General features: G+C 41.4%; 1 protein-coding gene across 9 annotated transcripts in view; it reads right to left on the reverse strand.

The window, feature by feature from the left end:
- The window catches only part of RBMS1 (RNA binding motif single stranded interacting protein 1), a 204,900-nt gene that overhangs the window by 15,514 nt on the left and 172,605 nt on the right, over positions 1-16,781 (reverse strand). For all 9 annotated transcript variants that reach the window (XM_057747132.1, XM_057747138.1, XM_057747134.1 and 6 more), the window contains exons 5-6: positions 9,721-9,878; positions 7,656-7,735 (exon numbers count right to left, since the gene is read on the reverse strand). In XM_057747132.1, the coding sequence (XP_057603115.1) occupies positions 7,656-7,735; positions 9,721-9,878 (238 nt within the window). The remainder of the gene's footprint in view (positions 1-7,655; positions 7,736-9,720; positions 9,879-16,781) is intronic.

The raw sequence follows: 16,781 nt of genomic DNA on the forward strand, positions 1-16,781 counted from the left end.
TGTGTCCTTACCCATCTTCTGCAGCTCAAGCTCTGCAGTAATTTAGGCTCAGCTGTCTTCCCTGGACACCCACACTTCAGCATCACTTCTAGAATGCCTGCTTTGACTAAGCACTATAGCTCGTGATCAGACCTCCCAGACATCCTCCTCAGTTATCTAATCCAACCCCTCAGAGGAGTTCTTTGTATCTGTAACAAAGTGAACCTTTTCCTCACCAAGTTCTAACAGCTGGAGAAACTAGCTATGCAGTATTTGATCCCAATCAACAGTCTCCAAGATATAAACTGCCCTTGAGAAAAGCTTTTCCATCAGTTGTAGAAAAGTAGCCCACTCAGCAATTGTAATTAGCTTTCTTTGATACTACTGGCTACTTTCAAAATTCCTCAACTCAAAACAGGCAAGAAACTATCCAGTGCTCTTTTAAAATTTCAGCTTCAGGATCCAATAAATACTATCCCTTCTCTGTGTGCATGACATCATTTCCTGTTTCAGCACCTTACTTACTTCTAACCAAACGCTGTGGTCCTCTCCACCACATGGCAGAGTGCCGCTTCTCTCTGCAGATGCATACCCTCCCACGCCTGCTCTGTTAGGTTTCTGCCTCTCCTTTCCTGACCCTGGTGGAGTGGTTCCAACTCCCACTCAGCTTTACCTATCAGTAAAATAATGGTTAAACCACACTCAAGTCAGGCTAAATAGAAAACAAAAATGCAATACTTCCCCATCACTCCAACATAAATATTTCAATATTCTATAGGCACTACTCTTCTACGTCTATTTTTCATTTTGCATGATAGGGCCTTTTTCTACCATTTACATTGTGGACCTTTCTCTATCTTGCTATAGAATCATTTTTTTAAAAAATGGTTACATTATGTTCTATTTGAAAAGGGATCATGCATAGTTTCTTTGTTCTTATAACTAACACTGTATGAACATCTGTGTGTGTTATCTTTTTTATCTCTTTGAACCCAGTGCTAATGCGATATTGGTGGTCAGATTCCATGGTGGTTAGAACACTGGCTCTAGATTAGTTTCCCTGGGTCTGAAATTTGGTTTTGCCATTTACTAGCTAGTTTCTCCATGCACGCTTCTGGTTTCATAATCTGTGAAATGGGGATAATAAGAGTACTTACTTCAAAAGACTGTTACAATTAACATATATAAACATATATAAAGTGAGCAGAGCAGTTCAACGACTATTAGTTACCTATGACAACAGGAGGAGCTCAGATGTTGAGCTACGGCTCCTCCTCTTACCTTTGAATTATTAAGATAAATCCTTGGGAGAGGAACTTCTGGCTCAGAAGTTATAAACAATTTTAGGGACTGGCCTGTTTTCCCTGGGATTTGATTCTGCAATATTTAATGAGCTGGCTGGGGCTGCTGCTTTGGCTTCACAGAGAGTAAAGAAATGTGCAAGTTGTAGTTAAGGATGAAGTTACTGGCAAATGCCTTTAGAAAACCGTTTCACAGTAACACCTCCATCTTTCACCCAAGATCCTTATGCTTTAATAAAATCCTACTCCACTATTTATTGTTCCTCTGGCAGAAAGCTGATAGCGGAAAGGTATAAAACTGATTGGAGGGGGCCTGCTGTAGGCTGGGTGTGATCCACGGTGGTAACAGCTGCCTGAAGGCATCTTCCTCCTAAGCCTGGCATGGTGCTCAAAGCATCTTCGGCTAAAACACTGGCACACGTCTAGCTGAGGTCCCTTGTCTCTTTTTAAAAACCAGACTTCCATAACAAAGGGAGATCAACTTGATGATGGGTGATGCTTTAGAGGGCTAGGACAGGGAGGGTGGGAGGGAGTTGCAGGAGGGAGAGGATATGGGGATATATGTATAAATACAGCTGATTCACTTGGGTGTACCTCAAAAGCTGGTACAAGAGGGAAAAGCAATTACATTCCAATAAAGAGCTTAAAAAATAAAATTATTGTCATTAAATTGTCTAGCCCAAAACAAAAACAAAACAAAACAAAACCCCCAGACTTCCTTCCTTGGTAGAGAATAAGTTTGAGTTTTAGATTTGCAAGACAGCCCCCACCCCACTGGCCTCCCAGGATGGTTCCAGCACTTTTGCTTTCATGGCAAGGATTGACTCATACGATTTCAGCCCTTGCAGGGAAGAGCTCAACAATACGTGTGTTCAGACTCTGCTCTGTGGTGCTCACTCGTGAGACAGACATGAATACAGCATGGTCCCAAAAGTTATGATCACACTGTCCTAAAGGTACCAGAGCATTGCACATATCTTCAAGTATTTCTTTTGTCCTAGACTTGCCAGAATTTTCTGTTTTTAACAGAGTAACAATGCTTCAGCCAAATGAAATGGGCAATAAAAACCCTTGAAAGGTTTCCAGCCTTTTTACTAGATTTGTACTTTTTCCTCTAAACATTATCTTTTCTGCCTCCTGGCATCAGACAAGGCCCTCATAATTTTACCTATACACAGAATGTTCCAGAATGTGGGTAAGAGCAGTTTTCAAGCCCTGCTGGGCACGTACCCAATCTGAAAAGTCACAGTAACACAGAAAGCAGATGTAAAGCCAGCTGAGGTCTTTGGATGGAGTCACATGTGCACTTCATTGGAGCTGCTCCACAATGCAGGCGAAGCTTTGGGCAACGAGGCAGAAGGATGCCAACACAATACTGGGGATCTCACAAGTACTCACGTATCCAGTGACTAGACACCTTTTTCTTTTTTCTTTTTAAAAAACCTCTCTGCCCTTAGCACACAAGGACTTATTCAGACTCCACTAATGTCATGGAGAGGTCCAGAGAGAGAGATGTGATCATCCTGCCTCCTGCAGCACTGAATATACGTGTGGCCTTTGTCCATGGGGTGTGCGTGTTGTGTGTGTCTCCCACAGAGGCAGAAACAGCGGGCGCAGGGCAAGCAGCCCTAGGAGAGTTCCAGCAAACATGCCATGTGCATTAGTCTTCGCGGAGACTGTGCTCTCTTCCAGGAAGGTACTGGAAGGACATTTTTCAGACAAATCCCTGAATCATGACCACAAGTGACAGTGTTTTTGCCTTGGGCATGTCTCCTAATTTGGACATCAGTTCTACCCATCTCTCATTTCTAACGTTCACTGTGTGGGAAACCACCACCATGCCATTTCTCTGTAATGGAATTTTTATCAAGCAAATGGGACGTACCTATTTTAAATCTCTATGGAATTCACCTAGATTGTCTCACAAAGAAGTTGTTGGTTCTTTTACCCTCACTGGGGTCCTTCTAAGCAAATCTGACTTACTGCAAACCAGCTAGCACTGGAAACCAAGATTAATCCAAACAAAGGACAATGCTTCAACATATTCAGGGGAAAACGAGAGACTGAGTGGGGAGAAGGACCGAAGGAATGGCCTGCTGAGCCACTTTTTTTTTTTCAACACAACCTATAGCGTACACTTGAAGAATCTGCCATAAGACAAAGCCTTTTTGAAAATCTGGTAACAACAGACACAAAAGCACAAGCTTTTTAAAAAGTGGTGTCAGACAGCAGATTGCATAAAAAATTGTGATGTGGTCTCGTGCATCTTTAGGGAACTCTAAACACGTACTACATGATGTGCCAGGCCCCAGGCCAGGGTGGGGTATGCCGGGCATGGGAGAACCCAGACACAGCGCCCTGGTATGAAAAGAGTGTGTTGGCAGATGGATGGGTGGCATCTGAGAAGTGACAACTCATGTGCATAGCTGACCTCCTTCTGCTTTGCATCTAGAGACTCTCTTAAGAGTGTCACGCAATGAGTCTACTGTTCAGTTTGTTAATTTTCAGAAAGTGTCTTTTGGGGACTCTGTCTAATGTGGGTTTCTTTTCTATACTTGGCTTAATGTCACAGGCAAATTGCCAGTCATGCAAGAATCGGAGTACTCTGACACAAACCATCCTGGATAATTTTGCTTATGCCAGCTAAACAACTTGCATCATTAAATAAACCATCCTCTGACTGTATTTATGAAATGTTATGTCTGCCTAGCAATGAGCCTACATTATTTAAACATTAAAGTGGAGGCCCACTTGATCTACCCTTGCCTGACAATATTTTTGTTTTTCATCTGCTTCTACTGAAAATAATCATAGGCACTCTACAGAGAAACACATGCCACAAAGCAGCCACTCAGGTAACTGCTCAAAGAGAGCAGCATCTAACAGACTGGTAGTCAAAGATAATTCTTGTATTGTATGTACAAAAAACAATCCAGAGAAGCTGAAAATGGTTTCAGATTCTCCTGTGGGTTCTCAAGTCCACTGGAGACTTGTTTTGGGGAAAGGCTGGTTGTTCACCGGCATAGCGGGCTTCCCAATCCTGCATTGCACATTTCAAACTCCTGTCAAAAAGCAGCTCGGCCTCACTTCCAGGCAAAAGCTATCCAAAAAGGCTGTCAAAATAGCCACCATTATTGTGATGAGCTCTATATGAAAAATGCTCTTGGAAACCACTTGGTAACCTCTGCTGATATAAGGCGATGCACAGGCTTTTGGTGCCTACCACAAAATTAAAATATAAAACACAGCCCTTGCCACTAAAGAATCTGCAGTCTAAGATGCAGAGAATGGACTGGAGAACTCGAGGTTTGGGAGGGGGCGGGGGGTGAAGGGGAAGCTGAGACGAAGCGAGAGAGTAGCACAGACATATATATACTACCAACTGTAAAATAGATAGCCAGTGGGAAGTTGTTGTATAACAAAAGGAGTTCAACTCGAGGATGGAAGATGCCTTAGAGGACTGGGACGGGGAGGGTGGGGGGGACTCGAGGGAGGGTGAGGGGTGAGTCGAGGGAGGGAGGGAATATGGCGATATGTGTATAAAAACAGATGACTGAACTTGGTGTACCCCCCCAAAAATAGTAAATAAATAAATGAAATAAAAAAAAAAAAAAAAGAATCTGCAGTCTAGTTGGGAACCATGGCTAAAACATGAGAGAGACCACCTAATATCAGAAAATGGCATAAACACATGGACACACTGCTATGATTAGAATGGAAAACCAACAGGGACCTACTGTACAGCACGGGGAGTTCTGCTCAATGTTACGTAACAACCTAAGTGGGAAAAGAATTTGAGAGAGAAGGGATATGTGTATGTGTATAACTGAATCACCTTGCTGTACACCTGAAGCTAACACAACATTGTTAACTGACTATACTCCAATATACAATAATATTTAAAAAAAAAAAAAAGAATGGCTTGACTGCACAGTTGTCCTCCCTGCAGGGATGCTCTCCATGGAGAAGGAACTGTCTGGTTCTTACGCCCCACGCTTAGCACTACTTGGAAGAAACGATTCGTCAGTAGCTGCAGAGGTGCAGAGAATCCTACAATCGTTTGCATGTGGTTTGGAAATCAAGGTCTTTTTTTTTCCTAGAATGGGTGTGACCAACAGCCTTCGAACCTACTTCAAAGAACACAGTTAAATGACACAACTATGAAGTCCTTTGGAGAAAAAAGGAAACTGTCCAACCTCAATTCGTGACACCCGGAGATCTATTTCATTCAGGGAGCTGGTAGATCTTATCTTAGACTGATACCAACATCAAAACAAATGTGTGCTGGGGTGTTTTTCCTTCTCGAAATCTCCTAGTTGCATGCAAGAATGAGCTGAGAAAGTAACAAGGCCAAAGGTGGGGGTGTGAGCAGCCCTTTGAAGGGACTAATCTAACACTCTGGATGCAGAGGATGGCACGGAAAGCAAGGAGAACACAGCAGGCAGCTGTGTGCAGGGGCCTCAGAAGGACCTGCAGGACAAGGTTGATAGAAGGCGCCCATGTATGAAATTTCTTCCTTTACTTGGTTGGCGGGTAAAAACATTCCCTTCTCGTTTCTTTTTCTTTCTTTCTTTCTTTCTTTTTTCTTCCTTTCAACTCAAGCATTGTTGATGGAAAAACAAAACTGACTTAACAAAAAAGGAAGCTCTTTCACAAGGCTGAGTTCCTTGGAAGAGTGTACTTCCAGGTCTTGTATTTTATGCTTCAAACTCGTGTTGGTAGGCAGCTCAAGCTCACATACAGCCATGCAAAGTGTACGCTGTCAGGCTTTGGTATTAAAGGATGCAGTTAGCCTGTGGTATTGCACACACAGGTTCTCTCTGAAGTGAGACTCACCTGGAGACTCACAGAAAACTAAAGTGGATCCCTAATCATAACAATCAGTCAGCCAGTTAAAGCTGGAACCTTGGAACTACAGAAGAATAAACCCTGAACACATGCACAAGTGGAAATATTTTCTAGTTTGTAGTCAGCCACTTACATGCTAGCTTGTAAACAGGTAGTGTTGTCTTGGTGAATAGTGTAGTGAAACTTATGCAAAACCAACCAACAGTTCTTGGTGCTTAGTATGGTTCAAGCACTGAGCTGGGCATGAAAACAGAAAGATGAGAAAACAGTCTTTGCCTTCAAGGAGCTTAGTTTAGTGCACTGACGTGGTAAACATTAAATGCTGCCATACAGGTGGGTGTCCTCAGGGTGCTATGCAGACAGCAACCCAATGGGAGCAGAGGAGGCTGTTGAATAGGGGGAGGCGAGCCTTGAACGGAATCTTGAGGGGTACGGAGGGACAGCTCAGTTAAAGGGAACGGAAGTGAAGTCATCTCCTCAGGATTGGGGTGTAGGAGCAGTTTACAGAGAAGGCAGAGCAGGCTGGTGAAAACTGCAAAAAAATGCTGTTTATGGAAGGGTGAGAGGCTGAGTGAGGACCAGTGATGCTAAGGGTCCGGTCAAGTTAGAGCCCACTGTACTTCAGACCAGGTTTAGTGGGAGTTGGAGGCGGTGTGATGTTGGAATGAAAAGCTCCCGAGGTGCAGTCTTCTTGGTCAAGACAACACAGGGCAGAGCAATGGGAGGAAGTGGCTACAGAGGAGTGGACGGAGGGGCCACAGGAGTTGAGTCCAGGCACGGTACGGGGCAGGGGTAACACACGCTGACATCTTCCAGAGCAAAGGCCGGAGCTGCGGTGGAAAGTACCATACTCCTCAATGGATGTGACTGAGTGACAGAATATTTACTGGTGATGAGGTGTGTTAGAGGATGGCTCTGGCATCCAAAGAGGAGATGTTCTCTTCTGAACGCTCTGCAAGTCACACAGCTCCTTACCACTGGGTCTGCTTCCATTCATATATATATATATGTTTTTTTTTCTTCTCACCGTACACTTTTGGGGAAGTTTTTAAAAAAATTCATTAAAGTATAGTTGATTTACAATGTTGTATTAGTTTCAGGTGTACAACAAAGTGATTCAGTTATACATATACATACATCCACTCTTTCTTAGATTCTTCTCCCCTGTAGGTCATTACAGAGTATTGAGTAGAGTTCCCTGTGTTATACAGTAGGTTCTTATTAGTCACCTATTTTATATATAGTAGTGTTATCTACGTCAATCCCAGTCTCCCAGGTTATCCCTCCCTTCCCCCACCTCCCCACTTTCCCCCCTGGTAACTGTAAGTTTGTTTTCTACATCTGTGACTCTATGCTTCCATTCATATTTAAACAGCTGGGAGAAGTAAATTTTGAAGTCTTATTTGTAGATCCAAAGAAATAATTTTTAAAGGGCTAAATGAGGAGCTTTTTGTTCTTGATATGAGTCAGCACATGCTAAAATTATACATAAAAGACTACTGATACAATTTTAGACAAACAACATACCAGAAACTCCGGGTGGTGTCTTAATGAATTTTCCGTTAAAATGACCAATAACGGCTTCGCACTTTTCTGTTGATTCCATCCTATTTATACATAAAAATAAAACACATAAATAATCAGAGATATCTTAGTTTTCACTTTGTTCTGTGCCCATGAGCGTATTTTATAGGTTTACTGGATACAAATGAAACCTAACAAAAATGTGAATGATAAGAAAAAGCAGGTTTATTCTATCTTTTAACTGTTTGTGTGCTTCTACAGTAAAATGAAAACTTGATAAGCAAAGAGTACATTCAGAATCATAAAAGAAATAAATTATACCAAGAGGGTTTAATATCAAGCATGTGAAATGTATAATTTTTTTCTACTTGTTGAAAAACTGATAATCATTACACAATAGCTTTGTGAGTTGTGATACTCAATTAAAAACAAAAATACCAGTTTAAGATACTACTGTATTTAGTGCTGCTAGGATACTGGTCATTTTAAAGATGGTCTTTCCTTTTACTTATTCACAAAATGACAGACTTAAAAGTCATGGTAAGAACTGGTGTCAATCAGAGGATGTGTCTTACATGTTTTTCACATTACCTTCAAGTTTAAAATTAAATTAGTGAAGTCAATTATGTACCTTCTTTGCCATCTTGGCTTTAGAGGAGGAATTAAAGGATGGAGCTTAACAAGTTATTTTATATCTGCAGGTGGCTAAGAACATCTGAGAAACATTTCATGGAAATTAAATCATTTTGGGTTATTTTTCTTTAATGGGAGAAACCACAATAATCTGCTCAAAATGCACTACACTTCTGGACTACCCAGAAGAGTTGCACCTTGGTCTTAATGGATGGTAATAGTTTTAAAAAGCAGTAGAATCTAATTGGGTTCCATCTTTGGATACACAAACGAAAGTCCTTGATCTGCTTTCAGAAGAACACCCACAGAGAGACAATTTTCAGATGGCACTGGGTCTCTCACTGTTTCACCTGGATCCTTTTAATCCATGAAGTGCACACTGGGGATGCTGGCCTTGGTGACTTTCCACCTGTAGAATATCTTAGTTTTATTATAAAATCATCTGGCCCAACAGAAACAGCAATGGACTGAAAGCCAGAAGAACCAAGTACTAGACCTTGCTTCACTGCTTGGCAGCCCTGTGACAACAGAAAAGTCCTTTCTTTAACTCAATTTTCTTACGTGTGAAAGAGTGAACAATGCTTGCTTTGTTGATCTCACAGGCCTGTGGTAGATGTGATTATCATCAAATATGATAATGTATAGGAAAGTAAATATCAGCAATTTCCCCTCCAAAATCAAAGTCAATACTCTAAAACACGTAGACATTACCGGTTTCTGCAGAGTATTAGCAGATTGCTAAATGATGTAAAATCAGTTTTTGTATGTCAGCTTTCAGATTCGAACTATCTCAAAAATCAAAGCTTCTTCTGTTTAAGGTTTTTAAAGGAAGCAAACTAACTACTACACCAAAGTATCCTTTCTGGGGAGGAAGGGATAAAAATAAGATGGAAGGAATGAGGGTACTTTAGATATGTTACATTTTACTTCTTAAGAAATCAATCTGAATTAAAAACTGTATAATGTTACAATTTGTGTAACCACTGGTGGTTAGACAGGTGAGTGTTTGAAATATTTCATCTGAAAATTGAACTCACTGACTTTACTGATGATGAACCAAAGTTCCACCTAATGAGACAAAAATATCAATTTATTTATGAAATTTAGGAGCCTGAGATTGTTATTTTTAAGACACTCAGGCAACCTGATCTAATTAGTCAAAATAGTAAGGAAACACACTTTCAGAACTATTACTGCTCACGTGGCATTTCCTTACCCTGAGTCACCAAATATTGAGTGTCCTCAGGTTTAAGAATCCTAATGAGCTTTCAAAAGATTGGGCAAAATGCAAACTATTTTTATGCATAATTTAAGTTCACGGTACAACTGGCTCCTATAACCCTGGCTTAAATTCTCTCTTCTTGTTCAATTTTTATTTTCCAGGAAACGTAGCAGAGCTACTGTTGTTGATACGCAGAAAGGGCAGCATGCTTACCTAGCAAAGCCAACACCACGACTTGTCCCACTGGAATCACGTAGTATCCTTGTGGAAATAACTTGTCCAAATGGTTTTAGCATATTTTCAAGTTCTTGCTCATCCATGGACAGTGGCAAATTGGAAATATACAGGTTGGTAGGATCTTGTTCCTGTTGCTAAAATCAAACAGAGAATTGTCTGTTAATTTCCAGCAGAAGGTGAGATATGCAGGTTAACACACTTTTACTCAGCCACTCTTTTAGCTCAGGTCCTTTAAAAGTAATAGCAAGTGAGGTCATGGGAACTACGGAACACCTGAGTCACCTTGGACACTTGAAAACAGTGTCTGAAGCGCGGACAATCTGTGCAGGTCAGACATGATCCCACCAAACCATTCTTGGCAGGTTTGGAAGCGCAAGTGCTGGCAGGCACCACTGAGTTGGAGAGGATACCCTCACAGAAGCACAACTCTCAGCTGTTTGCAGTGTTCTGCAACGTAACTAACCTCTCCTCCACTACTATTTTTAGGAGCCCATTTCGGGCACACTATTGCACAGATGGCTGTTACTCCTAATAATTCAATCCAGAGACACACGATGGATTCTGGACTAAGTCATCTGAAGTCCAGTGGGACTTTGCCCAAATTCCCTTCTTTTGCTCTACAGCAGAGTCCTTACTACCCTTGAGCTGTGATCACCAACGGGAACTAGAGAGCTCCTGGGAAACAGAGAGCTCCCAAACTAACGAAAACAAAAAACCACAAAGTCATACAAAATGACAGACTCAAGGCAGAACAAATTTTAGAATCTGAAGCTGAACTCAAGTGTAGATGGGGGAAGGGAGTTTCGCTAAATCTCTGCTACTCAAAGGGTGATCCAGGGGCCAGCAGTGATGGAATTACCTGCAAACTTACTAGAAATGTAGAATTCCAGGCCCCATTCCAGACCTACAGAATCAGAAACTGCACTTTAACAAGATCTCCAGGCAGCCAGTGGAAGTTGGAGAAGCAAGAATTAGATCATTTCCACCCACCTTTCCATTGCTGAGGTAAAATCAGCTGAAACCAAAGACAGAAACTGAGTTTTCTGAGAACCAGTAACTGTTATGTATATTTACTAAGAGTCTGAAGTTAAATCATCCGGAAATAGGCTTATATAACTGGAATATCTTCTCACCAAGTAAAAATTCACCTTGGCAATTGTGAGATTAGGATGGTCTTTCTTGAAAACAGGCTTTCCTTAGATCTTACTAATCAATTGTATCTTTACATATTGAGCTATGCAAGTTTATGATCTTCCTTTAATAAACACTATTAGCAAAGCCATTAATTGATGTCTTAGCCTCAGGAAACAGAACAGCACACTCATATTAAAACTTCCAAAATGCACAGTGCTTTAAAAATATATCTGAAGCATATGCATGTTTGGACTTGTACCTACTCTCCACTTTCAAATGTATCCTGGCCTTAATTAAACCTGAAATAAAACTTTTCCTTTCAGATAATCTGCCAGTAAAAGTGAACACTGATCTTTCATGCTATACTTACATGGTATGATCTGAAACCACAATCTGGTATCCAGCGAATGGCAAATACCCTGGCAGTTCCAAGAATTAAAGTTACCAAAGACTGAGAAAGTATGGGCAAAAAGTACTGTCCCTATGACTTCCTGGTTTTGAGAGCAGAAGGCAGCCTGTAACCAGGCCAGTCCCAAAGGTATGGAGCGGAAGCTCCCCGCCTGGGAGGGCAGACTCTCAGGGGTGTGTCAGTGTGGCTGGGTCCAAGAAAAAAATTAAAAATTTTCAAGTGCTCAATAGTAAGCCAAAAACTTAACCTCATTAACCCTTCACAGACTAAACAAAACTGGCAACTACCTTTGCTTCTGGGTGAAATTAAAGTCAGTGTGGTACCACTGATTACCTTACGCCCAGCAAAACCTCCTACTGACAACTACATACAGCGTATCTTTAATATATAAAAATTGTAAAACGATTTAATAAGTGCATGAAAGTAACAGAATGCTTCAAAATAAAGGAAAAACAAAATGGTCTTCCGTAATAACTTTTCAAATTCTTCTAAGGTGGACTGGGAGCTAAAATCTTCATTTCTTATTTCCACTTCACTCACTACCTCACTAACTTTCCCAGTTAGTTGCACAGCTCCTCAATCAGCTATCTCACGTTGGCTCTATCCTCCCAAGTCCCTGAAGTTTTCCTGGAGCGCACAAGACTGTATTTGTTCCTGTGGAAATCTGGTCCTTAGTTGGCGAGCACAGATGGATCCTTTCTCTCTGAAGGTGGGTACTGAGGGGGTCCTGTAGCCTAACACAGCCCAATGACATTTACAGCGCATCTTGTACATCTTATACAATACTTATAACTCCAGTCCTGTCTTCCAGCAGTTTACAGGTGCAGTTGGGGAGATAAAAACACACGTAATGAATGCTGAAATAGAGATGTATACAAGTCACAAGGGGAGGGCAGAGAGGGGAGCTTGTCTTTATTAGGGAACACTTTTCAGAGGGCATGACATTGAGTTGAGACTTGAGAAACAAGCATAAGGCATGAGGCTGAAAACCAGACTGTGACAAGCTATCCAAGGAGTTTGACTTTTCTGTCAGTCATCACTGCGTGAACTTATCCACTTAAGCAATGCTAGTAGCAAAGAGAATGACTATGTATCCTGAAGAGTAGGTGGGCAAAGGATAAAGTAGCCTTGCCAGAGCTGCGAAATTTCCTTGAAGCCTTGTGCTTTAATTAAAAAAAAAACAAAAACAGTAAATTTTGCAATCTACTCTCTGAGTTTGTTTCAATATAGAAACAATATTTCTGACCTAATACTGATAATCCAGGGAGATAAACCATGTTCATCCTGTGATTCCAGGTACTCTGGTGGGGGAAGGGGGAAGGAACTGCAGCTAGAAAGCCACGCCCTGAAAAATGCGGAGCTTCTGGAGGCACAGAAGCAAGGGAGTGATGTGATCGAACCTATCTTACTAGAAAGATTTCTGAATGATGCTTAGTCAGAGTCAGAATAGAGCTGGGAACTCCCTAATTAAAGAGCATTAAAACAATCCTTGGACAAAGATATGGCATAAAAAAAGTTACATAAGAAACATGTATCATAAATATTGTGAGCTTTCCTTTTGAGTTACAAGTATTAAAATCTAAATGACTAACACTTAAGAATATTTAAGAATGTTCATAGAATTTGTCATCTGTGAAGTATTTTCAAAAGAGCTGACAATGTGGGTATTAAGTACTTTCCAAATCTGTGTTTTAGTTGCTGTTATTAAAATATTCATAAAAATATTATTCTTTAAAATGTTGATTCAGCTTGAATGTTTACTGATGAAGAAAAAAAATAATAAAAAGTGCTAAATGAGAATCCAGAAACTGAGCTCGTAATCCACTCTATGATAAATAGTGAGATAAGGTAGACTAAATACAGGCAGATATTTCCTATGATTTTAACGCATTTGTTTTCAATAGCAAAAACAGTCAACTAGCTCTCTTCATTTGGAATGACCTCTAGGGCTAACATTATCTTTCTTTTCAAACAGTCAACTTATCCTGCACACATTGCATTCAAAGTTGCAAGTAAAAAAATCAAAAACAAAAAAGAGAAGCAACTCCAAGCTGGCAGCAATGATCACAAAAATATCTAATCACCAAAGGGTCCATGCATTCGAAATCACCATACATTCATGGTAAACGGAACATACAATACTTGTAGCAAGTGGGAGTAGTTCTTGAATAAGGGTAATTTTGCCCCTTTAAAATCAGGGACAACCATAAATCTGTTTTATTATATACAATGCTATGTCTGAAAAAACAATTATTCTGTAAATTATGGATGGTCAGACATAGAAATGGGGCCAATGGGCCTCTTTATATCCCTAGGCGTGGAACAGGTTCAATGGCTTCTCTAACAAGTAGAAAACTAGATCCCACATTGGCCATGAGAGGGCTAAATGGCTACTAATGTTCACTTGAGTAGAAAAGTGGGGCTCAGAGGTCCCACGTGGTGTAAAGCACTCAAGTCATCATCTGAAAGAAATTAACAAAAACCTCCCTGTGCGTGTGGAATGGTTCCTAAAATGCAAGAAAGGGACTTGGCAGGAAGACCAGACATCTGTTTTCTCTTGTACTGAATAGGTTCACCAACCAGCAGATAGCTGCTTACGGGCATGTGAATGCAAACTGCCTGAAGCATGGTAGACCTCTGTGTGGAAGGGAGATTAAATTCCTGTTCCTTTGGCTGCCTGTTTGCTGAAAAAAATTGCAAGCATACCACTAGGCAAATAGCATGGGATGATCTGCTGACCCCCGGCAGGTCTTAAGAGGTACTGCTGAAAGGCCTACCCAAGTCACTCTATTGAGAGATATCACCAATGTTGACTCCAGTTTTATATCTTTTTAGCTTGTTATCTGAGGGGTTTTTTTTTTCTTCTTCTTTTCATAGATGCTGAGTCCTTTATTTTGAAAAATGCACACATTTGAAACAAATGCCAAATTTACCATAAATGGGAATGACCTTGAGCCTTTCGGAAAACATTTTGGTACATTTCATCAGGGTACTCGGTGGACAGAGCTCAATAAATACAATCCTTAAATGTCCCATTCTTATTTCTCCATAAATGCCCAAGCTGGGAAGTTTGTCTCTTGCTTAACTGGCTTCTTTGATCATCAACAAAACAAACATTTAATATCTACCATATGCCGAGGACCAAGCAAGGCACTGAGATTAAAACATGAATAAGAAACAATCATTGTTGTCCAGTGCTCTCCACCTGTAGTTTTATGACTCAGTTTTGAATATTGGTGGAGTCCTTTTTCAACTCAGGTAGCCAAAGTGTCAAACAACCATTATATTCTCCCTTACCCCCAGACTCGCCTAGAGAGTAGAATGCTCCTTGTTTCTGATTATGTAAGAAAGCAAGCCTTTAATATGTGGCAATGTGAATTTTCAAAACTTTATAGTACCCAGATGAACTCACGAGAGAAAAGTGGACAGTGACAGGTCCCTTATCAGCCAAACACGGGAGCCAGGCCTAAACTTTTACAAATTGTCTCCACAAAAGGTACTTGCCAGATGTTCCTTTCTTTATACAGACAGCACAAGGGGCTAAGTCAACTCCCGATACTCAAACCCGTGGTTCTATAGCATAGAACAATGGACCCTCTAGCATTTAAAATACCTTTTGTAACTTTAATGATATAATAAAAAAGAACTCAGGTCCAGGAAACTCAGTCATTCTGCAGAGACCCGGAGACATTCACAACGCGCAGAACCTTGGCAAGCGGCCAGCGTCTCTGAACCCGAGCATTGTCCCTTCCCTACAGATGATGTAGGAAGGGATCATTTTTCCTAGCCAATTTACAGCCCCAAGCCGCCTAAGGAGGTCTTTGAACAGTGTTCATTATCAGTCCATGGGAAAGCTGGCATTCAAAGTGCACCGCTGACACGACATACGGTGGCCAATCTATACCCAGTCCGGTTCTGACGAAACGCATTGTGAAGACGGCTTCAAACAGCATATACCGAATCTACTATGCTACTCAAAATCACCAGCACTGAAAAAATGCCTAGGTAAGTGCTCATGGGGCTGCTCTAAAAAAGGCCTCTGCATCACCTGGAGTAGGCTGTTAAAATAGGCCTCTTTGTTTCAGCAGATGTCACCCAAAAATGGGTGTCAGGCACGCCCCCATTTCAGAGTGAGAAACCAGACCACCTAAACAGAGTTTACCTAAGAGTGGCTGAGAACTGGTCCGGGAGGCTCAGCTGACCACCCACCTCCTGCCTGCCTGGGAGGGACGGCAGAGGCTGGGCAGGAACACGCTTGGGGAGAGAACTGCTGATGCGTTCTGAGTACCACCACGTGGGCTGCTTCCCCCCCCCGTCACTGCTAGTCAACAAGAGGGGCTTCAACAGACCCCTCAGGAGGCTAAACAGCCAAACGGTGGACACAATGCGTCAATGTCTGACTTAAGCCTGAGGAATCTAAAAGGCAAAGGCTGGTTGAAGGGGCCTATGAGAGCAATTGGGAGGTAACGGGTCTCCCACAGACAGCTGGCAAGCAGGTCCATGTGGGCCACACAGGTAGAGCTGGCCCAGGGTTGTATTCGACCCTTCCAGGAAGGCTGTCGTGAAGGACAAGAAGGTCCCAGAAGAAAGGGGCTGAAGGCTGACCCTTAGAGTCTCAGGAGCGGAGGCTAACAGCCCGAGGACACATCTTCTCTAGCTTGAAGGAACCACAGGGGAAAGAGCAAAGCAGTCTACTAGGGAAAGCATCAGTTCTCTGTCCGCCCAGAGAAATCAACACCAGATCACATAACTGTCAGGTCAAGAAACCATCATATCCTTTGCCACTGCTCCAACCCTGGAGGGGTTGGAAACCACGGCTAGCTACGGAGGAGTGGGAAAAACACAAATTTGGGAAATAGGAAAGAAACTAACCATGCTCCCATCCCAGGGCAAGCTTACTACTGAGAGCAGACCAGAGCTGGGGGAAGGAGGAAGTTTTACTATTATACGGTACTCCAAATTTTGTTGAATAAACAAGATTGGACATTTCAATTTCAGGTATCACGCACTCAGCACTGGAAATGTGTTCTTAAAAAATAAAACATTCAGCATCAAAATATGAACCAGGAGCCTATTTCACATTATTTCAAATAAGAAAAAAAGTATAATGTATTACCATTAATCACAACCCCCAATTTCCAAAAATGTCACTAAATACATTTGTTATACATCTGCAATGTGTGTGTTTGTATACACGCAATAGGTGATTACACTGGGATGTAAACTTTTTAAATATCGCTTCTTGATCGCCAAATTATCAATGATTGTTAGCAGACAATTGTTTTGTAAGCTGTGATTTCTCTTAGCACCAGCAACATCCAAGACACACATCCTCTTGCTGACTCTCATCAGAATTTTCAAAACCTCTCTACAATTCTGACATTTTACAAACTGTACTTGGAATATAACTTGAGACATTCCCCTTAAACATCTTGTTTAAAATACTGTATAAATATTGGTTGGTATAAATACATATAGAAATGGCTGAAAATGT

Source organism: Hippopotamus amphibius, chromosome 8 (assembly GCF_030028045.1).
Source record: "Hippopotamus amphibius kiboko isolate mHipAmp2 chromosome 8, mHipAmp2.hap2, whole genome shotgun sequence".
NCBI classification, from domain to species: Eukaryota; Metazoa; Chordata; class Mammalia; order Artiodactyla; family Hippopotamidae; genus Hippopotamus; species Hippopotamus amphibius.